Source organism: Prionailurus bengalensis, chromosome X (assembly GCF_016509475.1).
Source record: "Prionailurus bengalensis isolate Pbe53 chromosome X, Fcat_Pben_1.1_paternal_pri, whole genome shotgun sequence".
In the NCBI taxonomy this organism is placed as follows: Eukaryota; Metazoa; Chordata; class Mammalia; order Carnivora; family Felidae; genus Prionailurus; species Prionailurus bengalensis.
The window spans coordinates 127137281-127163447 of NC_057361.1; the positions used below are offsets into that span (position 1 = coordinate 127137281).

The 26167-nt window shown below is 51.6% G+C and overlaps 2 protein-coding genes across 4 annotated transcripts in view; one reads left to right on the top strand and one right to left on the bottom strand.

Annotated features, from left to right (window-relative positions):
• The window catches only part of PDZD4 (PDZ domain containing 4), a 32435-nt gene extending 19673 nt beyond the window's left edge, over positions 1-12762 (bottom strand). For all 3 annotated transcript variants that reach the window (XM_043569799.1, XM_043569798.1, XM_043569797.1), the window contains exon 1: positions 12391-12762. In XM_043569799.1, coding sequence (XP_043425734.1) covers positions 12391-12450 — 60 coding nt within the window. In that variant the 5' untranslated portion in view covers positions 12451-12762. The remainder of the gene's footprint in view (positions 1-12390) is intronic.
• Positions 12763-16466: 3704 nt separating this feature from the next.
• Positions 16467-16674, top strand: LOC122477178 (40S ribosomal protein S29-like). The gene is given in 2 exon segments (XM_043570039.1): positions 16467-16523; positions 16525-16674. Coding segments are annotated over 2 exon segments (207 nt in total).
• Positions 16675-26167: the final 9493 nt, after the last annotated feature.

Genomic DNA, 26167 nt, shown 5'->3' on the forward strand with positions numbered 1-26167 from the left:
GACGTGTTCTGGAAATAAACAGTGGGGATGGTTGCACAACACTGTGAATGTATACATGGCACTCACGGTAAATTTTATGTCATATTTTTTTCCACAATAAAAATATAAGACTGCCGCCTAGATCCCCAGAGGCCACAGAAGTGAGGACCCCTGGGGAGGATGCAGGGGTTGGTGTAAACACAGGAGGTGGGCATGTTTTATTAATGGAAAATTTTTGTCTCTGATGTGAAGCCCCTGAAACATGCAGACATCCCCATTGCCCCATTCCACCTACATGTGTCCCAAACCCAAACCACCAAACTGGTTGTCATGTGACCACTGTTAAGGAATTCAACTAGGGAATGTTCTTGATTTAAAATGAGATGGGGCGCCTGGCTGGCGCAGTCGGTAGAGGATGTGACTCCTGATCTCAGAGTTGTGGGTTCGAGCCCTACATTGGGCCCAGACATTACTTAAAAATAAAAAAGAATTTAATAAAATAAAACCATGAGATGGAGGAGACCACGAGGGGTTGAACGTAGACAAGGAAAGAGGCCCATGGAGGACCATGAGCGGGTGGAGAGAGAGACCCAGAGTTTACGGGTCAGCCAGAGAGGAGGGGGGAATCAGAGCAGGACAGAGCGACGAGGAGGAAAGGACTGACCGTTGGCATTTGCATTTGTTAAGAGGTGGACCGCCGCAGAGGGGGGCACCCAGCTGGCTGGGGGGGGGGGGGGGGTTGAAGCTCGGCCCGTAGAGACTCAGCCTTTGGGGAACTTTTGCAAAGAATGGGGTGGGAGTGGCCGGGGGCTGCGGGAGAGCGCCGCCTTTGCATTTTACCAGGCGAGACACCGGAGCGGTCTGAACGCCGACGGGAGGTTCGCACGGGGGAAACTTCCTGCCCAGGACGGCGGGGTGGGGGTGGGGGGAAGGACTGCGGGGACCGGACCTCGAGAAGGGGTGGGGGCCGCCGGGAGTAGGCGAGGGGGCCACGGGGGCGGGCGAAGGCTGCGCGGGAAGCGGGCCGACCGACCGGCCGCTGCAGGGCTTGGGGGGGCGCGCGCGCGCGCGCGCGCGCGCGCGCGCGAGCGGCGGGGAGGGCTCGGCCCCGCCCCGCCCCCGGCTGCGACGCCCCGGGCGGCGGAGGGCGGGGCCCAGGCGCGCCCGCCCCGCCCCCCGGGCGCGGAGCCGCAGACAAAGAGGGCGGCGGTGGCGGTGGCGGCCGCGCGGGTGGGGTGGCACGCTCGCCTCCCGCGCGGGCCGCGGGTCCTCCGACACCCCGACCCCCCCACCCCCGGCCGGAGCCAGTCCCCAGGCCCTGACCTAAGGAGCCGGGCGCAGCGGTGCGGGGGCTCGCGGTGGGGGGTTCCTCGCCATGTCCCAAGTGCTGGGATCCGACATCTCTGGGCAAGGCGAGGAGGAGGCAGAAGGGCGGAGGGGGCTGAGAAAGGAGCGCTGGCCTGTGTGTCCGGCGGGGGCCTGCTAAAGGCCCCTCCCACTCTTGGTAACGCGGGGAGTAGGGGGTTAACTACATAAATTTCTAGTGGGGCCGTAGGCTGCTACGTGAGGACTCCGCCAACCCCACCTGCGGATTAAGAAATGGGCGGGGGGGGGGGGGAGCAGAAGCCGGAAGTTGCCCCCTGCCCTGGGGCCCCGAGTCCTGATCAATGGTTCTAGGCTGGCTGACCCGAGTGCCCAAGGGTATACCCTGGGTGTACCTGTGTCTCTGGCTTCCAGGGCCCAGAGAAGTGTCACGGGGACCTCCACACCGAGCTCCACACAAAGCGTCGGGGGGGGGGGGGGGGGAGGGGGGCGGGAAGAGAAGCCAGAGAAAGGAGGCCTGAGCCAAGGGCAGGCTCTCTGCACACTTCTCTTTTCAATGGCCCAGCACAAGTCCTCGTTCCTATTTTCCCAACTCTGGAGTTTGAAATTTGTCAATCCACAGGACCCTCGCAACATCTGACAGCGGATACCTGCATTCCCTTCAGGCAGCTGGCCCCCAGAGTGCACACTGCGACACCTGCTCTCTCCTTTCTACACACACGTTTTGCAAAGGAGGTGCCAACACCAATGCTCCCACTCCAGGAGAAACCACAACACCCTTAATATGCTCATGGATTTAGCACAACCCAATCATCAGCTGCTCCCACATCTCTCCAATTGTACCACTAATGCCTTTAAAGCTTGTTTGTTTTTCTTTCTGGACCCGGGATCCAATCAAGGCCACACACGTTACATTTGGTTGTTGTGTGTCTAGTATCTTTTAATCCAGAACAATCTATCCACTCTGTGTTGTTGTTGTTGTTTTAATTGCATGACATTGACCTCTTGGAAGAGTGCAGGGCAGCTGCCTTGCACAAAGCCCCAGAGTCTGGATCTGCCCTCGTTACATTCAGCTTAACTGCTTTGACAAAGTGCTGGGTTCTACCCCCTCCCCACCAACAGCATCAGGAGGTACTGGATCAGGCTGTCCTATTGTTGGGGAGGCTTGATTTAGTTTAATCACGTGGTCAAGGTCGTGGCTGCCAGGTCTCTCCTTTTCCCTTCCAAATTTACAAGAAACCTGGGGTAATACCTTGAGACCCTACGACTATCTTGTTCCCTGACCACCTTTATGTAATGGTTTTACCATCCAAGGATGATCCTTGCCTAAAGGAATTGCATCAGTGGCTAAAAAAAAGTCCTTAGTTTGTATTCCAGCGGGGACACGGCATTACGCTCCATCATGATGTCACTGGCCCGGCAACTGGCAGGCCCCCGGTCGTGGCTGCCTGGACAAACCAGGACAGCCAACCCCATAATCGTGCCCACCCCTTCTTGCCCAGGGGCAGGAGAAAGAAAGAAAAGGAAGCATGGGTGGGGGCTTCCTCCCAGAAGCCTTCATAGTTTGGTAGTTCGGTGTACGTGTGGGTGTCCATGTCAGCTGTCTGCACGTTGGTAAGGGTGGATGGGAGAGGAGGATTGGTTAGTTGCACCCAGCACAGAAAAGTAGACGATGTCCCTGGGGACCTCAGTTGGGCAATGACCCCTGGGAATTGGTTTGGTAGGTCTAAGGTGATGCCCTGCCTCTTGTTTATAACAATCGCATTGTAAGGTGGCGCTGATGTGCTTCAGGGCCTCACTGATTTACCCCATTTCTTCCGGAAGTCCTTGCTACTTGCTGTGGTCGGTCCAAGCACCAGCAGCATGGACATCGCCTGAGCACCTGTGAGAAAAGCGGAATCTCAGGCCCCAGACCCATTTAATCAGAGTCTGCATTTCAACAAGGGCCTCGCAGTGGCGTTGCACTGGCCCAGGACGCCCTCTCGAGGAACCGGGAAGGATGCGCGCGCACACCTGAATGGGGTTCAAACACCAGGTAGATGGTTCAAAGGGTCTCTCCTTCCCTCTCACCCCTTCCCACCCCAAAGCTGCTGAGTGGATGGGTGGTGGCCACCCAGGGTCTGCTGTAATCTGACCATCGGCCCCGGCTCCCGTGCCCTTCTAGCTGCGAGCAGGCCCCTCGGGTGCTGGGAAGGGAGGATACCCCATGCAGCCTGTGTGAAAACGCGAAGCAATTCCTGAGGTCATGGTCAAGATCAAGCTTTGGGTGTAAGCTCACCACAACTGAAAATATCCACCCACCCACCTCTGGGCTCACCTGACTGGTCCAAGGGCATGATCCAAGTCTAGCAGTAATCGAAAGGATATTCTTTATGAGGTGCCCTTCATTTCCACTGCTCACAGAAAGCAAGAGGCAGATTGCACTACAAAGAGGGGACATGCCTGCCACAGCCCAAACCAGCCCCTGAGCCCCAGCTTCTCAGTTTCCTCCTTTGGCTCCTAACTCGTCTCATGCCTTACACTTCTTCACAACTCAGGGCTCCTCTTCCTGTGTCCCCCCCCCTTCCTTTCCCATTAGAGAAGCCCCAAATAGAAAATAATAGTGAACATTCTTCTGTCACTGGACATTAACAGTGTCATGTCCATGAGTGAGGCTGTCTCCATCCAGCTGCCTTCACCACCAACCGAATGGCCTGATGGCAACAATTCCAACCCGGGCCAAATGAGATCCCAGGGGAACTGGTGCAGCTCAGCAAAGGTGGGTGATGTCCCCATGGCGATGACCTTGGGAGGTGGGCACTCTTTATTCCCACATGGCCCGTTCTTCCCTGGTGGGGACCCTAAAGTAGAAGGAAGGAAAGACCCGCCCACCCCCACCAGGTGCCCCTGCTGGGCTAAGTGCTTTTTCCTTCGGTGAGTGTGTGTTACACGCATTTCTTGTTTTTAAAAGCTTTACTGAGGTGTCCTTGCCATATGATGAAATGCACATATTTGGAGCATACAGTTTAAAGTTTTGTAAACATACACTCATGAAACCATCATCACAATCAAGACTGACCATTTCCATCATGCTGAAGTGTCCTCGTGTCCCTTTGTCATCCCTCCCTCCTGCCCATCCCTGCAAATGCTGATGTGCTTTCTGTAACTGCAGATTAGTTTGCATTTTCTAGGATTTTCCATCAACGGCTCAGACAGTCCTTGGAACTGAGGGAAGGAAGGAAGGCAGGAAAGGCATTTAAAGATTTTGAGACAGGGGTGCCCGGGTGGCTGTTGGTTAAGCATCGGCTTTGGCTCGGGTCACGATCTCACAGTTCATGAGTATGAACCCCGCATCGGGTTCTGTGCTGTCGGCACAGAGCCTGCCTGGGAGCCTCTCTTTTCCTCTCTCTCTGCCCCTCCCCACTCACACTGTCTCTGTACCTCTCTAAATAAATAAATAAGCTTTAAAATATATATACAAATACATAAACATTTAAATATACGTGTAAATATATAACAAAACATTTGAGACAATGGTAAAACATGGTGACGCTATGCAGATCATGGCTGTTGGACTTCAATGCCCCGTTCACGGACTGCACAATTATTCCCAGAGGGCCCACTCCAGGACAGGCGGTGTGCAAGGACACAGCCCAGTCCGGCTCACAGGACGCCCCCACTCAAGGGGGAAAGAGCACGTCAGGGCGAGGAGAGCCGCCGTGCAGGGTGGAGGAAGATGGAAAGAGGGGACAGGCGTGAGCCCACTGCCCTCCCCATGGCCCCCCGCAGCCCCGTGGGTCCTTCTCTCCCCCAACCGTCGCCTCTTTGCTCGTGGCCAGCCTCTCCCCTTGTGAAAAGGCCCAGGGGGAGGGAGAGAGGGGTCTGTGGACCCTCAGCACACAGAACGGTGGCTGGCTCAGCAAGCAGGTGCCGGAGGAAAGACCTTGCTGCCACAAGGCAGGCTGGTGTTTGACGTCTCCGAATGTGGACAGAGGGCGGAAGGTGGTGGTGGTGAGGCACTGGGCCCCCAGACTGAGAGAAGAGTGGAGGTGTGGCCAGGCCTGGCAGGGAGTGGGCGGAGTAGGCCGGGAGGCCAGTTTCCTTTGTCACAGGGGGTCTCCTATGCACCTGCCAGCAAGACCGTGATGGTGGCAGGGGGCGGGGGAACCAAGGTATGGAAGACTGGGGTGACCGGGGGGGGGGGCGACAAAGAGGGGCTTGATTAGATCCCTGACAAAGGGGTCCAGGTGCCAGAGGGCAGGACGCAGGCCCCCAGCAGGAAGGGCTCCAGGAAGGGCTCTCAGAAGGCACTGTGTGCCTTGGTGCTGATGCTCTCCCTCCCCACCTTCCACCGTCTGCAACCTGGATCCTTCCTCTTCCTAACTCAAGGGGCAAGACCGCAGGATCTTTCTACATTTTCAAGCTTGTCAGTATGTCGCATCCCCGCCCCCAGCCCCGCCCGCACCCCAACACCCCTGCTCGGTTAAGTGGAAGACAAGAAGAAGATGACAGAAATAGAAGTAGGGCTCCGACATGCCACATTTAGTGCGTGTGTGGCAGGTGCTTGTGGCTGGTGCTCGTGGCTGGTGCTCATGGCAGGTGCTCGTGGCAGGCCACGGCGGTAGAATAAGGGGCCCGAGCCGTGAGCATCTCAATAGCCACTGCAAAAGCATTTGATAAAATCTAACAACTCTTCATGATAAAAACACTCAAACTAGGAATAAAAGGGAACCTCCTTGACTTGATAAAGAGCATCTGTGAAAGACCTACAGCTAATTTTATACTCACTGGTGAAAGACTGGAAGCTTCTCCTGTTAGATCAGGAGCAAGGCAAGGATGTCTGCTCTCACCAGTCTATTCAATATTGTACTCGAGATCCTAGCCAGAGGGAAGAGGCAAGAAAGAAATAAAAGGCATCCGGATTGGAAAGGCAAATGTAAAACTATCTCTATTTGCCCATGACATAACCCTACATATAGAAAATCCTGAAGAATCCACTAAAAAACAATTAGAGCTAATAAATGAATTCAGTAAGGTTGCAGAATACAGGATCAATATCTAAAAATCAACTGCATTTCGATACAGTGCCAGTGAGAACAATGAAAAAGAAGTTAAGAAAACAATTCCAGGGGCACCCAGGTGGCTCAATCGGTTAAGCGTCCGACTTCGGCTCAGGTCATGATCTCACGGTTGGTGGGTTCTAGCCCCGCATCGGGCTCTGTGCTGACAGCTAGGAGCCTGGAGCCTGTTTCGGATTCTGTGTCTCCCTCTCTCTCTCTGCCCCTCCCCCACTCGCACTCTGTCTCAAAAATAAATAAACATTTAAAAAAATTTTTAAATAAAAATAAATAAATAAATAAATAAATAAATAAATAAATAAAACAATTCCAGGGGTGCCTGGCTTGACTCAGTCAGAAGAGCGTGCCTTGGTCTCGAGATTGTGAGTCTGAGTCCCATGTTGGGTGGAGAGACTACTAAAAAAGAAAAACAAACTTAAAAAAGAAAGAAAAAGAAAACAATTCTACTTATAAAAGCATCACAAAGAATAAATACTCAGGAATAAATGTAACAAAAGTGCAAGACACTGTTTAAAGAAACTGAAGAACCAGGGCAGCTGGGTAGCTCAGTTGGTTGAAGGGGTTGAGCAAAGGGCTCTTGATTTCGGCTCAGGTCGTGATCTCGAAATTCGTGAGACTGAGCCCAGTTTGGGAACACGTCGGGCTCTGTGCTGACAGCGCGGAGCCTGCTAGGGATTCTCTCTCTCCTTGTCTCTCTACCCCTCCCTTGCTCATGTTTTCCCCCCTCTCTCAAAATAAACAAACATGAAAAAAAGAAAGAAAGAAATTGAAGACCCACGTGGAAAGACATCCCATGTTCATGGGTCATACTCCACCCACAATTGATCTACAAATTCAATTCCGCTGGCCTCTTTTCAGAACCCGGCAAGCTGATCCTAAAATTCATATACAAACTGAAGGGACCCAGAACAATCAGAACAGTCTTGAAGGGTACAAAAATGGAGGACTCACACTTGCTGATTTTAAAATTTACTGACAAGGCCAGAGTAAAAGCAGCGTGGCACTGGCATGAAGACAGACATTTCTCCAGAAAAGATCTCTAAGTGGCCAACAGCGCACGAAAAGATACTTCACATCACTTAGACATCAGGAAATGCAAATCAAACCCGCCGTGATACCACCGCACAGACAGTAGGATGGTGAAAATCAGACGCACGTGTCGGGGGAATGTGGAGAAACTGGAACCCTCTCCCACTCCTGCAGGAATGTAAAATGGCTTGTCCCTGCCGAAGAGTTCCGCAGCTCCTCAAAAAATTAAACAGAATTACCATGCGATCCAGCAACTCCATTTCAGGGTATATACCTGAAAGAATTAAAAGCAGGGACTCGGGGCGCCCGGCTGGCTCAGTCGGTAGGAGCGTGCAACTCTTGATCTTGGAGTTGTGGGTTTGCGGCCTACGTTGGATATAGAGATTACTTAAAATCTTCTTTTTTTTTAAAGAGTAGACCCCAGGGAGGCCGCCCACAGAGTGCATCCTAATGACCACCACTCCAGCCAGCAGCACCGCTAGCTAGAAGGCAGTGGTCCAGTACCTCTGTGCTCTCTTTTTTTAACATTTGTTTATTGGTTGATTGATTTTTGAGAGAGAGAGAGAGAGAGAGAGAGAATGGGGAAGGAGCAGAGAGACAGGGAGACACAGAATCCCAAGCAGGCTCCAAGCTGTTAGCGCAGAGCCCGACGTGGGTCTTCAACTCCGAAACCCAAGCTGAAGTCGGACCAAAAATTAAATTTTTTTAAAAATGAAATAACGGGCAACCGAGTGGCTCCGTCCGATAAGCGTCCAACTCCGGATTGTGGCTCAGGTCATGATCTCGTGGTTTTTGAGTTCAAGCCCGGCATCGGGCTCTGTGCTGACAGTGCAGAACCTGCTTGTGATTCTCTCTCCCTCTTTCTCTTCCCCTGCCCTCCCTTCTCTCTCAAAATAACTAAATTTAAAATAAAAGCAGGGACTCAGATATTTGCACACCCATGTTCACAGCAGCATTACTCACAATAGTGAAAAGGTGGAAGCAACCGCAATGTCCATCAATGGATGAACGGATAAATATTATTTGCTACAGTCACACTGTCATGTTATTCAGCAGTAAAAAGAGATTTAGGGAGAGCGCCTGGCTGGTTTGGTCAGAAGCATGTGTGACTCTCGATGTCAGGTCATGCGTTCAAGCCCCACATTGGGTGTAGATATTACTAAAAATAATAATAATGATAATAATAATAAACTTAAAAACAGAAATGTAGTACTTATTTGGGCTACAATATAAATGAACCTTGAAAACATGGTAGGGGCACTCTTGATCTCGGGGTTGTGAGTTTGAGCCCTATATTGGGGGTAGAGAGCACTTAAAAAATATTTTTTTAAAAGAAAACATGATAGGGGCGCCTGGGTGGCGCAGTCGGTTGAGCGTCCGACTTCAGCCAGGTCACGATCTCGCGGTCCGTGAGTTCGAGCCCCGCGTCGGGCTCTGGGCTGATGGCTCGGAGCCTGGAGCCTGTTTCCGATTCTGTGTCTCCCTCTCTCTCTGCCCCTCCCCCGTTCATGCTCTGTCTCTCTCTGTCCCAAAAATAAATAAACGTTGAAAAAAAAAAAAGAAAACATGATAAATCTAAGAAGCCACACACATAAACAATCGAAGACTGTATTTGTATGGCTCGTATGGTTCAAAGTAGATTCGTGGTTGCCAGGGGCTGGGAGGCGTTGGGTTAAATGCATATATGACTGCTTAAGAAGACGGGGTTTCTGGGGCACCTGGCTGGCTCAGGTGGTTGAGCGTTGGACTCTTCATTTCGGCTCAGGTCAGGATCTCGTGGGATCGGGTCAGATCTCGTGGGATCGAGCCTTGTGTTGGGCTCCACGCCATTAGCCCTTAGGATTCTCCCCACCCCCCTCTTTCAAAATCAATAAACTTTAAAAAAAAAAAAAAGGAAGAAGAAGAAGACAGGGTTTCTTTTTAAGGCGAGGACAATCTTCCAGAATGAGGTAGTGGGGACAGTTGCACAGCTCTCTGAACATAGTAAAAACCGCCGACTGCACCTATTACCAGGGTATGTGAATTATACCTCAATAAAGCTGTCGTCTGTTCTGTGCATGTGAGCCATCAGGAGCAAAGGACCTGGAACTGAAGGCTAGGACAGAGACTTGGGGTTCTTGACGGGGTGGCAGAGGTATGCACGTATGTGCATTTCCCTGGGCTGCACTGTGTCCCCAGTGGGGTCCCTTACTCTCATACGGCGCAGAGGCCACAGGCAGACACAGCCTGGACAGGGAGAAGTGCCACTGACACTAGAGGAGCACCATGTCTACAGGCAAGGGGTCCGGCTGGTCTTTGGGGACAAAAGTTCCTTTCTGCTCTGAGAAAAAGATCAGACTGGGCCAGGAAACGCTCTCCCTGCTGTGCCTGGGGCTCCAGCCCCGAGAAATGGGGTCTTGTGGGACAACGGATGGTTTTCCCTGTTTTCCAGATCCTTTGTATTCAATCTTCTTTTGTCTCCTCTTTATTTTTTTTAATCAAAAAAAATTCTTTTAAAGTTTAGTTTTGAGAGACAGACTGAGCAGGCAAGGGGCAGAGAGAGAGGGAGACACAGAATCTGAAGCAGGCTCTAGGCTCTGAGCTGTCCCCAAAGAGCCCTATGTGAGGCTTGAACTCACGAACTGCGAGATCATGACCTGAGCCTAAAACTGACTGAGCCACCCAGGTGTCCCGAGTTTTAAAAAAAATTTTAAGTTTATTTATTTATTTATTTATTTATTTATTTATTTATTTATTCTGACACAGAGAGAGAAAAAGAGCGAGCGCAGGGGAGCAGCAGAGAGACAGAGACAGAGAGAGAATCCCAAGCAGGCTCTGCACTGTCAGCACAGAGCCTGACGTGGGGCTGGAACCCAAGAACGGTGAGATCATGACCTGAGCCCAAACCAAGAGTTGGGCGTTTAACCTGAGTGAGCCGCCCAGGTGCCCCAAAACTACATCCAGCCTCTGACTCGGTCCAAATTTCTTCAAGAGTTTTAAAAGGGATCAGTGTCCCCAGAGACTGGTCTGTGATGGCTGCAGCTCAGACTAGGAAATTGCAGAGGACACCTGGCATGACGGGCTCTCCTCCTGGGGGTCTACTCGCCCGGGGTTTGGCCTCTCTCTCAAGGAAAGCTTGGCTCTGAGCTTTGCTGCACAGGTTCACCCCAAGCGCTCCTCCCACATGGAGCCTCCCTGAAGGCAGTCCCAGCCTCAACTGTGGCAGCCTCCCCCCAAGTGCCAGGGGGAGCCCGAAGGGTCACCTCCGTGTCGCCTCTAAACCACGGCTCATTTCAAGCCTGTCGCGCTGCGCAGGTGGCCCTCGGCTTTCCACACACACCCCCATGAGGTCGGCCTTAAATGAAGTACTACATCAATCCCTCTCTGAGGAAGTGAAGAGCCCACAGCCTTGGGGTCGCTTGCCTTTCGGTGGAATGATTGCAAGAAAGGAAGCAGTGAGGGTGGGATCCCACGGTGTCACCGACCAACCAGTGCAGCCCAACCTTTCGCCGGCAGCCCCGGTGCCCCACCGCTGGGATTCCAAGGGACTGCCTTTCGGTCCGGGCCCGAGTTATTACCGAAGCCGATTCCACGAGCGGGTAATGACAATGGCCGAGCAAGATTTCCAAACAGCGAGAACACGACGAGAGGAAACAGCCCGGGGCGGATGGCGAGAAAGGAAGAAAGAAGGCGAAGGGCGGCGAGCGGGAAAAGCGGAGGGCGGCGCGCGCCCCGGGAGACAGGGCCTGAGACACTGGATGAGTGGCGCGGCCAGGACCGACCAAGGTTCCCCGTCCCCGTCCCGCCCCCTCCCGCTCGCAGTGGCCAGAACTAGGCTCACAGCACTAAAGCTGGGCTCCCGCGGCAGCCCCCATCCCCCCCCCCGACCGCTTCCCACCGATGCTCACAGGAGCTCCCCCTATTCCTCTCAAGAGACCCCATTCCCGCGTTCAACACCGCGCGGACTAGCACCCGCTCCCGAGTCCTGACCGGTAAACCCGGAGTTGAAGTGCATACCTGTCTGCGCCCAGTCTGCCCCTGGGTCCCGACTCCCTCCGACCTTGAACTCCCTCCACTCAGCCCCGGGGCGTGCGTCTCAGGCCCCTCCATCCGGGACATTTTCCTAGACACCCCTCTGAGCGCACACAGAAAGTACACACGCGCGGGGCCGCAGGAGCCTCCGCGCACACACAGACGGGGCACAGGCACGCACTCACGAAGTCACGCCACGCACAGGCAAGGAAACCCCGCTCCGGGCCACCGGGCTGGGCTCGGGTTCCGAGCCCGCGGCCGGGCGTATCCCCTCCCTCCTCGCGGAGCACCTGCCGGTCCACGCCCCCCGCCCCCGCCCCCACCCGCGACTCGGGGCCCGAGGCCCCGCAGGGCAAAGAGCCAGCCGGGCACCGCCGCCCGCACAGGGCGCACCCCGCGCTGAGCCCGCGGCACCCCGGGCCTGGGAACCCACCATTTGGGCCGGGCCGGGCCGGAGAGTGAGCGCCGGGCTAAGCACCCAGACCGCCCACGCGCTCCTGCTCCGCTGGGCCGCGGGTACCTGAATTCGGCCGCCCCCCGCGCCGCGGGTGCCCGGCTCCCTCCTCCGCCCTGGGGCCAGCGGGGCCAGCGTGTGCCGGGAACGGAGCCCGTTGCTATGCAACCTCCATCCCGCGCCGGCGCCGGCGGCACCGCGCCTCCGGGCTCCCGGGCCCGGGGGTGCAGGCGCACCGGACCCGGGGCCGAGCCCCACTTCCCGAGCCGGGCCGAGCCGGATCCAGGGCTCACGTCCCCTCTGGGCGCCCGAAGGATGCGCCCTGCACCCCATCCCCACGCAGCTTCATTCCCCCCCCCCCCCGCCATCTGTGGCCGGTTCCCACGGAGCGCCAACACCCAGCAGCCCCCGAAACTGAGGGCGGGAATGGCTCCCTACCTCTTCCTCTCCGAGCCCTCCAGCCCCAGCCAGGTCTGTGGCCGGCTTCTTCCCCAGGTGGCGCCCACGCCCCCCGCCCCAGCGGCCCCGCCGCCCTACCTGAAGCATCACTTTGTACTGCTCCTCCGGTTTCTGAACCACGCACATATTACATCCCATGGTGCTGGCCGGCGGGGGGAGGAGGGCGGGAACGGGAAAACGCCTTTCACTGGCCGGAGTGCGGGACCTCGGGTCCCGGGCCCGGGCCGGGGGCCATACCCTAGCGCAGGGGGCGGGCCGCCTAGCGGGGGAGGGGAGGACGGCCCGAGGGAGGGGCGGCTCCACGCCCCTCGGGTTAACTGGGCTGGCTGAGGCCGGGCGCGGGCATGCTCCCTCGCACCCGGCCAGGAGAAAAAGGGCAGCGGGGGATGGGCGGGCGCGCCGGGCGTTGCTGGGCGACGGCCCCCCAGGAGGCGCGGGGGCGCGCCGGGCCGCCGGGGGCCGTCAGGGGCCGTGGGCCGCGCGCCTCCCCGCCCGCGGGGCCCGCCGCTGCCGCTGCCGCTGCCGCTGCCGCTGCCGCCTCCGGCTCCCACCCATGGCCACCGGCCCCGGGAGCCCGGCCCTCGCGCTCGGCGCCGCGGCCCGGCCCGCCGACTGGGGGACGGCGGCGCGGCGGCGGTCCCCGCCCGCGGCCAGGCCCGCGCCCACGCTCCCGCCTCGCCCGGCCGCGCTCACGGCGCTCCCGGCGCCCGCTCTCTGGCCCGCAGTCGGCCCCGCAGTCTCCAGCTCCCGCCCGGGACGACGGGCACGCGCGCGCGCCCGCGGCGGCGGCGGCGGCGGCGGAGGGGGGGAGGAGGGGCGCGGGGACGGGGCGCACGCGCGCGGGGGAGGGGAGCTGGGCGGGGTGGAAGCGCGAGCGGCGGGGGCCGCGGGAGCGGGCGCGGAAAGGCGGGGGCGGGGCCTTGGCTTGGGTGGTCGGGGGGTCCCGGCTCCCCGCTACCGCCGGCGTCGGGTCCCCGGGCTCTCCGCGCTGGACGTGCGGCCGACGCGGTGCGGGCCCGAGGGACAGGCGTCCTGTTCGGAAGAGCGCCTCCCGGGATCCCCCAGAGAGCTCGGGGCCTCGGGAGGGGGCGCGATTTCAGCCCAGTTCCCGGGGTCTCCACCCCTCCCTCCGACTTCCCTTTAATGACTGCTTCTAGCCTTCAAGTGAGGCGTTCCCCCGCTGTCGTTTAAATGGACACCTTTGTTAAAATAAGCTAAAAACAAGGAAATAAAAAGAGGTGGGGGGAGAGCCCACCCGGGCTCCGGATGCCCTGGGTCCCTCGCGCGCGCGCACGGAACTGGCCCACCTGAGTCCCCTGCCTACCTGTGTCTCTCAGCCCCAGCCCGAGCTCGGGCACACCGCTTCGACGTTCCCTCCATCTGTTTCTCTCTCTCCCACAACCTGCCGTCTCTCTTCTTGGACAAGCCTGGAGAGAGAAGGCCTTTGCGTGGAAAGCAGCGTCGGATTGAGGGCTGGGTTCCCATGGGGTGCCCGGGAGAGTTGCTGAGCCCAAGCCCCCCCCTCCCCCCCCCCCCCCCCCCCCCCCCCCCCCCCCCCCCCCCCCCCCCCCCCCCCCCCCCCCCCCCCCCCCCCCCGCTGCAGAAGATCACTTGATTAAATTGCTGCACGCTTCATTTCCAGGCGTTGGCAAGTGACGGAATCATTAACCACACTGGGCAGTTTAATTAGACGGCGGCGGTTGGGGAAGGCCCCTTCTTCCTCCCTGACTCCTGGGCAAGAGGATAGGAATCGAACGGTGGGTCTGCTCCAGAGTTTTGCATCTGTCTTCTCCTGGCCTTCTTCTCCTTGTGTCTCCTCTGTATGTGTCCAACCTTCTCTTTTCTTATAAGGACACTGGTCATTGGATTTAGGGCTCACCCTACTCCAGCATGACCTCTTATTAGCTTGATTACATTTACAAGGGCCTGAATTCCAAATAAGGTCATATTCACAGGTACCAGGGAGGGGGACTTGAACTTTTTGGAGGACAGAATTCTATCCACCACACATAGCGAAGTCCAGATTCAAGGACAGCATAGACTGCTCCTTCTTTTTAATGTGTTTATTTCTTTTTGAGAGAAAGAGCGCGCGCACCTGAGGACACGACCAGGGGAAGGGGAAGGGCAGAGAGAGGAAAACAGAGCCCAAGTAGGCTCTCCGCTGACAGCAGAGAGCCCCATGTAGGGCTCAAACTAACCATGAGATCACGACCTGAGCCAAAGTCCGATGCTTAAACGACTGAGCCACCCAAGTGCTTGCATAGACTGGGTCACTGAGAATGATGATGGGGAGAGCAGCAATCCTATTCCCATTCCTTGGTTCGCAGCACCTTGTATTGACTATTGACTCATTGCATTTGTCACATTATGGAGTAAGGTTCCCCAGCACCACAGGATGTTTGCCCTGAGCCAGCATCTTTGCTGCACCTTCAATGGGCTCTGGGTGTTTCTGGGTGATGCAGTGTGAGGCAGGGCAGTGGCTCCCATGCATGTGTGCTTCTTGCCACACCTCGTTTCTTGGAAAAAGACACCCTTGCTCTGAAGTATTGTTCTGTGGCATACCATGTCAATAGATCAGGTGTGTGTAAGCCCTCAGAGGGATTGCTAGCAGAGATGCTGTGCATAGGGAAGGCAAATCCAAATCCAAAGTTGGACTAATTACTGCTCCCCCCCATCAGGGTGAGAGGAATCCGATACAACCTTTCTGCTACCAAACGGCTGGCTGGTCCCCTTAAGAAATGGCATCACACCAAGAGCTCCACATGATCTCTGCTTGCTGGTGGATTGGGCACTCAATGATGGCAGTATTGAGATCAACCTTGCTGAGAGAGAACCCTTCCTTCTAGGCCCACGCAGAACCTCCAGCCCTTCCACCACAGCCATTGCCTTCATGGATCCATTGCACCATGGAGAGAAGCTGGCTGACCACCACAGGGTTCCTTCTATCCACCTGGTGGCTCAGTTTGAGTTTCCTGCTCTGCCAGGGGTCATTGGCAGAGACACAGGAATCCACGTACCCTTCCCGTGCACTCCCCTAGGTACATTAGGTATCTCCACCTCTTCTCCAAAGCTTCTGGCCTCTTACTGTAACATTGTGATTTATGATGAAAATTATATATGTTTGGTCTTTGTCCCTGTTTTTGGCTCAGAGCTCTTAAAACTCTTGGAATTTCCTGTGATGAGAGTCATAAAGGTGTCTTTTGTTTTGTGAATGCGGTGACTTTTGTACGGCACCTAAGGATGGGGCTGGTTGCCAGGAGACCCAACTGAGTAATTAGAGGGTTGGAACTTTCCTTCCTCTTTCCCAACCTCCACAGAGGGAAGAGGGGCTGGAGATTGAATCAGTGGCCACCGGCCAATGATTTAATCAATCACACCTTTGTAATGAAGCCTCCTTTGAAACCCAAAAGGAAGAAAAAAGGAACAGGGTTTGGAGACCTGGGTTGGAGGTATGGGAGAGTGACATGCTTCGAGAGGACACAGAAGCTCTGTGCCTTGCCCTCATACCTTGCCTTACATATCTCTTCAATCAGGCTACCCCTGAGTTATATACGTTTATAATAAACTGGTGATCTAGTAAGTTTCTCTGAGTCCTGTGAGCTGCTCCACCAAATTAATCCGGCCCATGGAGGGGGTCTTGGAAACCTCTGCAGTGGCAGTGGGTCTGCCAGTACTTACTTAGCTCATGATGGACGGCCTCAGTCACGTAGGTACTTGATGGCCCATGGCCAGCTTCTTTTTTTTTAGCGCTTATTGATTTGTTTTGAGACAGAGCACGCACAGAGAGAGAGAGAGAGAGAGAGAGAGAGAGAGAGAGAGAGAATCCCAAGTCAGCACAGAGCCCGACGTGAGCCTCCATCTCACCAATTGTGAGATCATGACCTGACTGTCCATCTACCATGGACAGATCCTCTCGAGCCTTTAGGTTGGCTGTGTCTTATGGCTGTAATGGCACAGCAGTTTGCTCTGCACCCCACTCAAAACAGGTCATGCCTGTGTGTCCAAGACCTGCTTGAGCAGACATTCCACCAATTCAGTGATCTACTCAGCATCATGCCAAATACATCCCTTTCCTTGTTGGAGTTAGTGGCGGTTTCCTTTTGCCATCAGAAAATCCTAACAGCCTTTTGCCTCGTTGCGTCCGAGAGAACAAAATGGGTCACCAGCAGCTCTACTGGAGCCACTGGAGGAAATTTGGCCAGGGTTCTCAGTTCTTGCTGAATCTGCTTAAACCACCACAGTCTGATCCGGAAACCCGGCCTTAATATGTGCCGCTGGTGTTTCCATCAGTGCTTGAAAGACCCAGGCTTCATTAAGTTGGATTTAGTGAACTTCCTTGAATGGGTCATCCAAGAGACCTAGCTTAACTGCACAGATCCAAGATGCCTACCTTACTGCTAACTCGTTGTACATAAAATAAAATAAAACCACTTCAATGAGGACTCCTGGGTGACTCAGTCAGTTAAGCATCTGACTTTGGCTCAGGTCATGATCTCACGGTTTGTGAGTTTGAGTCCCGCATGGGGTGAGCTTGAGCCCTGCATCGGATGAACACAAGCCCTGCTTCAGATAAGCCCCAAATCTCTCTCTCTCTCTCTCTCTCTCTCTGCCCCTTGCTCACTTGCACCCTCTCCCAGAAAGAAAGAAAGAAAGAAAGAAAGAAAGAAAGAAAGAAAGATCCTAACAAATATGAAGCCCTCTGAGAGAGTGGGGGAAGAAAGATCAGACACAGTCAATTGATTCAGGGATAGCTACTTCGATCTGAGCTCAACAACGAGGAGGAGAGTAGAAGGACACCCCCGCATAGCAGGAGGGCTGTCTCCACCATGATTGTCATGGCTGTTGTAACATTCTTTAACCTGAAGACCAAATGCCAGGGCGAGCTTCACCCAAGTTTTTATCTGGACTGGTCCTGTCATGACTCTGCTGCTATCCCTCCATGCCCTGAAGCTTGGATCTCCTGAAGACACCATATCACCTTGTAGAAGGGTTCCACTTCAAGCCACACTTGGTAGCTGCAAAGAGGTCAGGAGCTTACTCTTTTATTTTTTCACTGGATATGGTTCCTGGTCCCCAGCCCAACCCTGCCAGATGCCCATCTGGGGAACCCTGTTTCCCAGTAGTCACTCATGACCTTGCCCACTGGCTTCCCCAGAAAGGAACTCCCAGGGAAGCTGAGGCCAGACCCCAGCCCAGAAACTCTGTCCGGCTTCTCTTCAGTTTTTTTTTTTTTTTTAACATTTATTCATCCTTGAGAGACAGAGAGAGACAGAGCATGAGTGGGGAAGGGACAGAGAGAGGGAGACACACAATCTGAAGCAGGATTCAGGCTCTGAGCTGTCAGCACAGAGCCTGACACAGGGCTCGAACTCAGGAACTGAGAGATCACGACCTCAGCCAAAGTCAGACGCTCAACCGACTGAGAATCCTAAGCAGGCTCCTGGCTCAGTGTGGAGCCCAACGCAGATCCCACGATCCTGGGATCATGACCTGAGCTGAAATCAAGAGTCAGACTCAACCGACTGAGCCATCCAGTCGCTGCACCTTTCTAGTTTTTTTTTTATCCAGATGCACAGAATCTGATTACTCACTATCCATAAAATTTGTCCACTTAAGACCCACTTTCATTTTGTTTATTTTTTTTTTAAGATTTTTTTTAAGGGGTGCCTAGGTGGCTCAGTCAGTTAAGCGTCTGACTCTTAACCTTGGCACAGGTCATGATCTCATGATTCGTGTGTTCAAGCCCTGCATCGGGCTCTACACTGATGGTGCAGAGCTTGATTGGGATTCTGTTTCTCTTCTCTCTGCTCCTCACGTGCTTGTGCTCACGCTCTCAAAATAAATAAATAAACTTAAAAAAAGATTTAAGGTTTAAAAATTTTGTATATAATTTATTGTCAAATTGGCTTCCATACAACACCCACTGCTCATCCCAACAAGTGCCCTCTTTAATGCCCATCACCCACTTTCCCCTCTCCCCCACCCCCCATTAACCCTCAGTTTGTTCTCTGTATTTAAGAGTCTCTTATGGTTTGCCTAAGATTTTTAACTTTTTTTTAAGTGTATTTTATTTATTTTGAGAGAGAGTGTGAGCAGGGACAGGGTAGAGAAAGAAGGAGAGAGAGAATCCCAAGCAGACTCTGCACAGTCAGCACAGAGCCCCACACAGGGCTTGATCTCACAAACCATGAGATCATGACCTGAGCCAAAATCAAGAATCAGGCACTTAATTGACTGAGCCACCCAGGAGCCCCCCTTTTTAGAGATCATTTAAAACTAATCTTGGGGCACCTGGGTGGCTCAGTCGGTTACGCATCCAACTTCGGCTCAGGTCATGATCTCACAGTTTGTAGGTTCGAGCCCCGCATCGGGCTCTGTGCTGACAGCTCGGGGCCTGGAACCTGCTTTGGATTCTTTGTCTCCCTCTCTCTCTGCTCCTCCCCCACTCATGCTGTCTCTGTCTCTCAAAAATAAAATAAAACATTAAAAAAAATCTCTGTATCCAACGTGGGTCTCAAACTTACAACCCTGAGATCAAGAGTCACACACTCCACCGACAGAGCCAGCAAACACCCCACATTTTATTTTAAAAATAAACTCATTAACACCCACGAAGCTACCACCTGACCGTGGCACAGGACCACTACCAGTAACTTACATGTACCATCATGACCCTATAGTGGCCAATAGCCTGCATTAAGACTTATCATTCTCAGGGCATCTTGGTGGCTCAGTGGGTTAAGCATCCAACTCTTGATCTCAGTCCAGGTCTTCACCTCAGGGTCTCAGGCCCCACATTGGGCTCCATGCTAGGTGTGGAACCTACTGAAAAAAAGATTTCATCATTCTCTTGCTTTGGAAAATTACAATAGAATATATATAACACAAAATTTGCCATTTTTACCATTTTTAAGTATAATTCAGACACATTAACTACATTCCCAATGCGCAACTCTAACCATTATTTCCAAAACATTTTAATCACCCCAAAAAGAAACTGTATCTCCATTAGGCACTGGCTCCCCATTCCCTTCCTCCAGCCCCTGGTAATTTTTTACCTATTTTCTGTTTCTGTGAATTTGCCCATTCTAGATATTTCATTTAGGTGGAATTGTATAATACTTGTCAGTTTATAACTGATTTCTTTCAATTAGTATAATGTTTTCAAGACTCACCCATGTTGTAACATGTATCAGAACTTCATATCTTTTTTTTAAAATTTCCTCCCATATCAAAAAATGAAAAATTCCCTCTCATTTCTGCAAATCCATGCCCTTCTCTGCAGTGGGAGGCCCGCAGGCCGCACTCTCAGGTAAAGACTATTTCTCGAGAAGCAAATGTCCCATCAGTCACTTGAACTCACAACCCTGAGATCAAGAGTTGGACGCTTAACCAACAGAGCCACCCAGGTGTCCTGAGAATTTTATGTCATTTTAAGGCTGAATGGACCACATGTGCCTTTCCATTTATCTGTCAATGGGCATTTGAGTTGCTTCCCCCTTGTTTTCGTATTTTTTCAATTTTTTTGACCATAGTTGACACACAATGTTACGTTAGTTTCAGGTGTACAACAGGTCGAGGTGTCACGCTGTGCCCACCACCATTGTGACTACCTTCTGTCACCGTACAATGCTGTTACAATACCACTGATTCCCTATGCTGTGCCTTTTATTCCTGTGACCTTCTTTATTTCATAATGGGAAGCCTGTATCACCTATTTCCTTTCACCCATTTTGTCCATCCTTAGTTTTTATTTTTTTAAAGAAATTTTTTCAATTATTTGTTTATTTATTTATTCTTTTAAACTAGGCACCATGCCCAACGTGGGGTTCGAACTCACAACCCCGAGATCAAGAGTCACCTGCTCCACTGACTACGCCGGCCAGGTATCCCCTTAAGAAAATTTTTAGGGGCGTCTGGGTGGCTCAGTCGGTTAAATGTCCGACTTTGACTCAGGTCATGATCTCACGGCTTGTGAATTTGAGCCCCATGTTGGGCTCTGTGCTGTCAGCTCAGAGCCTGGAGCCTGCTTCGGATTCTGTGTCTCCCTCTCTCTCTCTCTGCTCCTTCCCCACTCGCACTGTGTGTGTGTGTGTGTGTGTGTGTGTGTCTCAAAAATAAATAAACATTAAACAAAAATTTTTTAAAAAGATGTTGTTTGTAGCTGTAGTCCATTCAGGTTTTTACTGGCATGTAATATCCCATAATTCATTTCCCCGTTTCCTGAAGGGTTGTGTGAACATTTGTGTGCACGTCTCGTAGGACAACATAAGCCAGGTTTTCTCCTGTCTGTGCCCACGAGTGGAATAGCGCACACGTGTGCACGAGTGTGTATGCATGTGTTCAATTTGACCGGTGGGGGGCTCATCGTTTCCCAAAGTGGCCCTACCAATTTATCCTCCTAGTGGGGTATAAAAGATCCCTTGGAATCGATATCTTCAACTCCTGGCATTTTCAAACTTTCCTCCAGGCGGGTGGGTGGAAATGGTCTCTCACTACTCTTCCATTTCCCTGGTTACTGCTGAGGTCAGTCTTTTCTTCAGTGGTTTCTTGGCCATATGCATTTTCTGTTCTGTGTTATGCCTGGCTTTGGCTTTTGCTAGTTGTATTTTTTTTCCTTTTGCTTATTTATTTCTAGGAATTATTTACATATTCTGAATACTAATCCCTTGCCAGTTACATGTATTACAAATGTTTCTCGCAGTCTGTGGCTTGCCTTTTCACTTTCTTTAAATCTTTGGTAAACAGAAGTTCTCACTTCTAATATAGTTAAATCTACCAATTTCTGTTCAGGGGAATTAATACTTTTTATGTCTGGTTTCAGGAATCTTCCTCACCTCAAAGTCAGCAAGATACTCAACTGCATTCTTTCCTTTTTTGTATTTTTTTAAAGAGAGAGAGGGCACAAGTGAGCGAGAGACAGAAAGAGAGAGAGAGAGAATCTCACTAGGGGCAGAGAAGCGGGTCTCACCGAGGTGAGCTTGAACTCACTCAGTAGGAGACTCAAACTCACAAACGGTGAGATCATGACCTGAGCTGAAGTCAGATGCTTTTTTTTTTTTTTTAAACGTTTATTTATTTTTGAGACAGAGAGAGACAGAGCATGAACGGGGGAGGGGCAGAGAGAGAGGGAGACACAGAATCGGAAGCAGGCTCCAGGCTCTGAGCCATCAGCCCAGAGCCTGACGCGGGGCTCGAACTCACGGACCACGAGATCGTGACCTGAGCTGAAGTCGGACGCTTAACCGACTGAGCCACCCAGGCGCCCCATGATGCTTTTTTTTTTAAGAGAGAGAGGGGCAAACCAAGAAACAGACTCTCTCTCTCTCTTTTTTAATGTTTATTTTTGAGAGAGGCAGAGACAGAGCACAAGAAGGGGAGGGGCAGAGAGAGAGCCAGAGACACAGAATCCAAAGCAGACTCTAGGCTCCGAGTGGTCAGCACAGAGCCTGACTCAGGGCTTGATCCCACGAAACCACGAGATCATGACCTGAAGTGAAAGCGAGAGTCGGACGCTTAGCCATCTGAGCCACCCAGGTGCCCTTGTATTACTTAGTCTTGACATTCACTCCCACAAAGCCAACAACGAACTTAATATCTAAACCTACTAAAGAGAGTCTAGAACAAAACCTATGGACAACTCTCACTTTTGAATACAAGTGCAAACATTCTAAAGAAAAAACAAGCAATTGGATCTGGCAATACAGCAAAAGAGTAAGATATTATATATGACCAAATAAGGTCTAGTCCATAACTACAAGGATAGTTCAACATCAGGAAGTCCTGTCACAGAAGTCATTACTTGGCAAATCAGAGGAAACTACCTGATCACATCAGTAGGTGTTAATAAGGCATTTGATAAAATCCAACATTCGCTCTCTTAAAACCGAGTACAAACACGAACATGGTGGTGAGAGACAGTGCTTCAACTCTGCTGGTGATCTCACAAAAGCAGGGAGGTGCATGGAGACCCCCTACCAACTCCATTTTCAGCAAAACTGGGAGACACGTATCCTCAGCCCTAAGCAAAGTTTAAGGGTTTCCCAAAGTAGTTAGAATTCGCATGGGGGCACTTGGGTTGCTCCGTCACTTAACCTTTGGACTGTTGATTTCCCCTCAGGTCATGATCTCATGGTCCCTGAGTTCAAGCCCTGCACTGGGCTCTGAGAGCGCTCTGTCTCTGCCTCTGTCTTCTCTCTCTCTCAAAATAAATGAATAAACTTAAAAGAATATTTTAAAATGTTAAGAATTTGCATGGAAGCCACAGGGGACAGGCAGCCAGAGTAAATAGCAGGCCTGTCCGGTGATAGCATATCCCAGATAAGACCAGTGTACTTTGTCTAAGTCCGGGGCTTGCTGTGAAGAGGTAAACCTGTATCCGTTGCAAAAGGCCAGAGCTATAGGACCTCAGGAACAGGGGGAGGAGATAGGCCCTGTATTACGCAAGGCTGAGTGGTACTTCATTTCTGTATATGTATGCGCATAGTACAGGAGCTTGGAGAACTGGGGCAAAGAGAATGGAGATCGTAGAATCCATCCAGTAGAATCCACACTGTGGCATGCGTGGGAGGTACATTGGCAGCATGTGAATACCACATTGGCCTAGTGCTGGCAGAGCCCAGAAAATGTTAATGTACCAACACTTTCCCTATGGTTAGTGCTTTCTGTGTCGTAAGAAATCTTCCCCAACCCCATGATCATGAAGATGTTCTCTCGTTGTCTTCTCCAAGCTTTGCTGTCCTTTTATTTTTAGATTTTCAGTACAATTGGAATTGATTTTATGTATAGTGTCAGGTAGTAGCCAAGGTTTTTTCTAAGAAAGGAAAGGAGAGGAGGGGAGGGGAAGGGAGGAGAAAGGAGAAGAGAGGAGAGGAGAAGAGGAGGAGGGGGAGTGGAGAGGAGAGGAGAAGAGAGGAGAGGAAAAGACTTTTCTAGGCTGAAGATGCTCTGGAGGGCTCTATAGGGTCTTATCAGCAGGTCCAAGGTGGTTGTTTTGATTGTTTTAACAATGCCAGGAAACCAGCCAAAGTACTCCTTTCCTTTAAAAGGACCTTGCATTGAGATTTGAGTCTCTTTGGGGGCCTGGGGGCCTTTGCTTATACAGAGGAGTCTTAGGCATTTTTAAATTTTAAGGGAAGCCCTTGGAAATTCTTAGGGTCAGATCACAATTGCCTCCTGGAGTAAATGCAAACTAGGGGTTCCTGGGGAGTGGATATTGTCCATTCTTTCTTTCTTTCTTTCTTTCTTTCTTTTCTTTTTTTTTTTTTTGCAACTCTCCACTCCTTAAAAACTGAAGTTCATTGAAATGCAAGTCCCTTTGAGGGCAGAGGCATTTGCTTATCCATATCAGGTGTGGGCTACTTGTAAATTGTAAGGAGGCCATTGGAAATTCTCAAGGCCAGATCACAGTTGCTTCCTGAAACATAACCATCCTGTGAATTCCTGAGGTGGGGGGGGGGATACTGTGAATGGATCACACTGTCAATTCTCAGAGGGACCCTTCCTCTCTCTGCCTCAGACCCCAGGATCTCTGCACAGACTTGCCTGTGGCCTCAGAACCACTCTCCCTGTTTGGTTTCTACCCATCACCCATCTTTCTGTGGCTCCTGGAGAGGGCTTTTGCAAATGCATCTGTGTCCTTGGGAAGGGGTGGTGACCCAAACCGGGTGTGGGGGGGGGAGGGGGGTGTCTTCTACTATCTTTGGGTCTCTAGCTGCATCTAAGAATAAAACTGACATAACACAGCTGAACAAGAAAAAAGCACAGATTTTGTTGAATTTTTGCAGGTACACGGGAACCTTCTCAAAGCCTGAAAACCTGAAGAAGTGACCAAAGCAGGCAACCTTTCTTTTATACAAAGAAGTGATGAATCTGAAGAATTGGCAAGACAGAGGATAAAGGTGAGTTTAACGAGGTCTGTTTGTACAGATTTCTCGGTCCCCCGTGCCCCACGTACTTTTGATATTAACACTCATTTTTAAATAAACTTATTTTACTCTTAGCCAGCTTGGCCACACATTAAAAGTCCCTTTCAAAGATTCCTTTCCACATTCTGATTTTACCCTATGTTTTTCTTCTTTATTTTATTTTTAAAGATTTTTTATTTTTATTTTATTTTATTATTTTTTTTGAGAGAGAAAGACAGGGCACAAGTGAGCAAGGGCCAGAGAGAGAGAGAATCCCAAAAGGGGCAGAGGGAGAGAGAAAGAGAGATAGAGGCAGAGAGAGAGAAGCAGGGCTCACCCCAAGTGGGGCTTGAACTCACAAACCGTGAGATCTTGACCTGAGTCAAAGTCAGATGCTTAATGACTGAGCCACCCTGGTGCCCTAGATTTTTTTTTTTTTAAGTAATCTCTACACCCAATGGAGGACTCAAACTTACAACCCCGAGATGAAGAGTCACATGCTCTACTATGAGCCAGCCAGATGCCCCTGTTTTTCTTCTTTAAACAATCAACCTCACTTTAGGACAAAATTACTTTCTTTTCCCTCAATAAAAAAAAAAACATCTCCAGGGGCCCCCCGGGTGGCTCAGTCAGTTAAGCATCCGACTTCGGCTCAGGTCATGACCTCATGGTCCATGGGTTCGAGCCCCGCATCGGGCTCTGTGCTGACAGCTCAGAGCCTGGAACCTGCTTCAGATTCTGTGTCCCCCTCTCTCTCTGCCCCTCCCCTGCTCATGCTCTCTCTCTCTCTCTCTCTCTCGCTCTCAAGAATAAATAAACATTTAAAAAAATTAAAAAAAAAACCCACCTCCATTTCTCATGCCTTCTGTAACCAAAAACACATCTTACTTTCCTGGCATACAAAGCTGTTTCTCTTAGTCTAGTAGCTATTACTAAGAATTCCTAACCCTTAGAAACCTTAATCTCTAGTGAAAACTAGACAGTATTGTGAAATATACCAAGATTCTTTCGATTTGCCGATTTATGAGGACATTTTATAAATTCGGGAAGCATATGCCTTTGGAATGGCTGTAATTTAAAGAGCAGTTGAGGCAGTCGCACAGGCAGATATCTTTTAGTTTCTCTGCAATAAAAAGGCAAGAGTAGATAAACTGGTGTAAGGAAGAGCCCCAGTTGTCCAGACCACCCAGGTCAGTTTGATCTCAACCCCTATTCACACCTGTGCAGACGGACCCCCCCCCAACCCCAGTGACCCACAAGATCTCCTTATTTTCTACAAGTAAAGTTTACTTTGCGCTACCACTCCACATGGTGTATCTGTGACTCCCCCGGGAGCGGACCCTTGTTGGTTTGGTTACATAAAGATATACTTGTTTTTTGAAAAATTGGTTCTTCATTGCCAGACTGTTGCCATCCTTGTAACGTGGCAAGGGTCTGCTCCTGAATCAGAAATTAAGCCACTTGGTTCTTCCTGGCCTGCTGGTAAGCCCTGTGTTTTGGGTTTTGCATTTTTTCACCCACCGTAAACATTTAAGGTGACTTAAATTATGAATAGATGTTGGCGAAAAGACTTCTATAAAGTTATGAAAACAATCTTCTGGCTATGTCTGACCTGTTAGGTTCATCATCCTGGAAAAACTGGTTTTGTTCTCCGAGGCTTTGGATCTCCTTCTGGACCCTTTATTTTATTATTTTTTTAATGTTTATTTATTCATTTTGAGAGAGAGTGAGCCTGAGCAGGGGATGGGCAGAGAGAGGGGGAGAGAGAGAGTCCCAGCAGGCTCTGCACTGTCAGCGCAGAGCCCGACGTGGGGCTTGAACTCTTGAGCTGTGAGATCCTGACCCGAGCTGAAAGGATCACCGACTGAACCACCCAGGCGCCCCTCCTTCTGGACCCTTTAAACGCCTGTGGCTGGACATTATTCAACTGCCACTCAGCATGGGTTGTT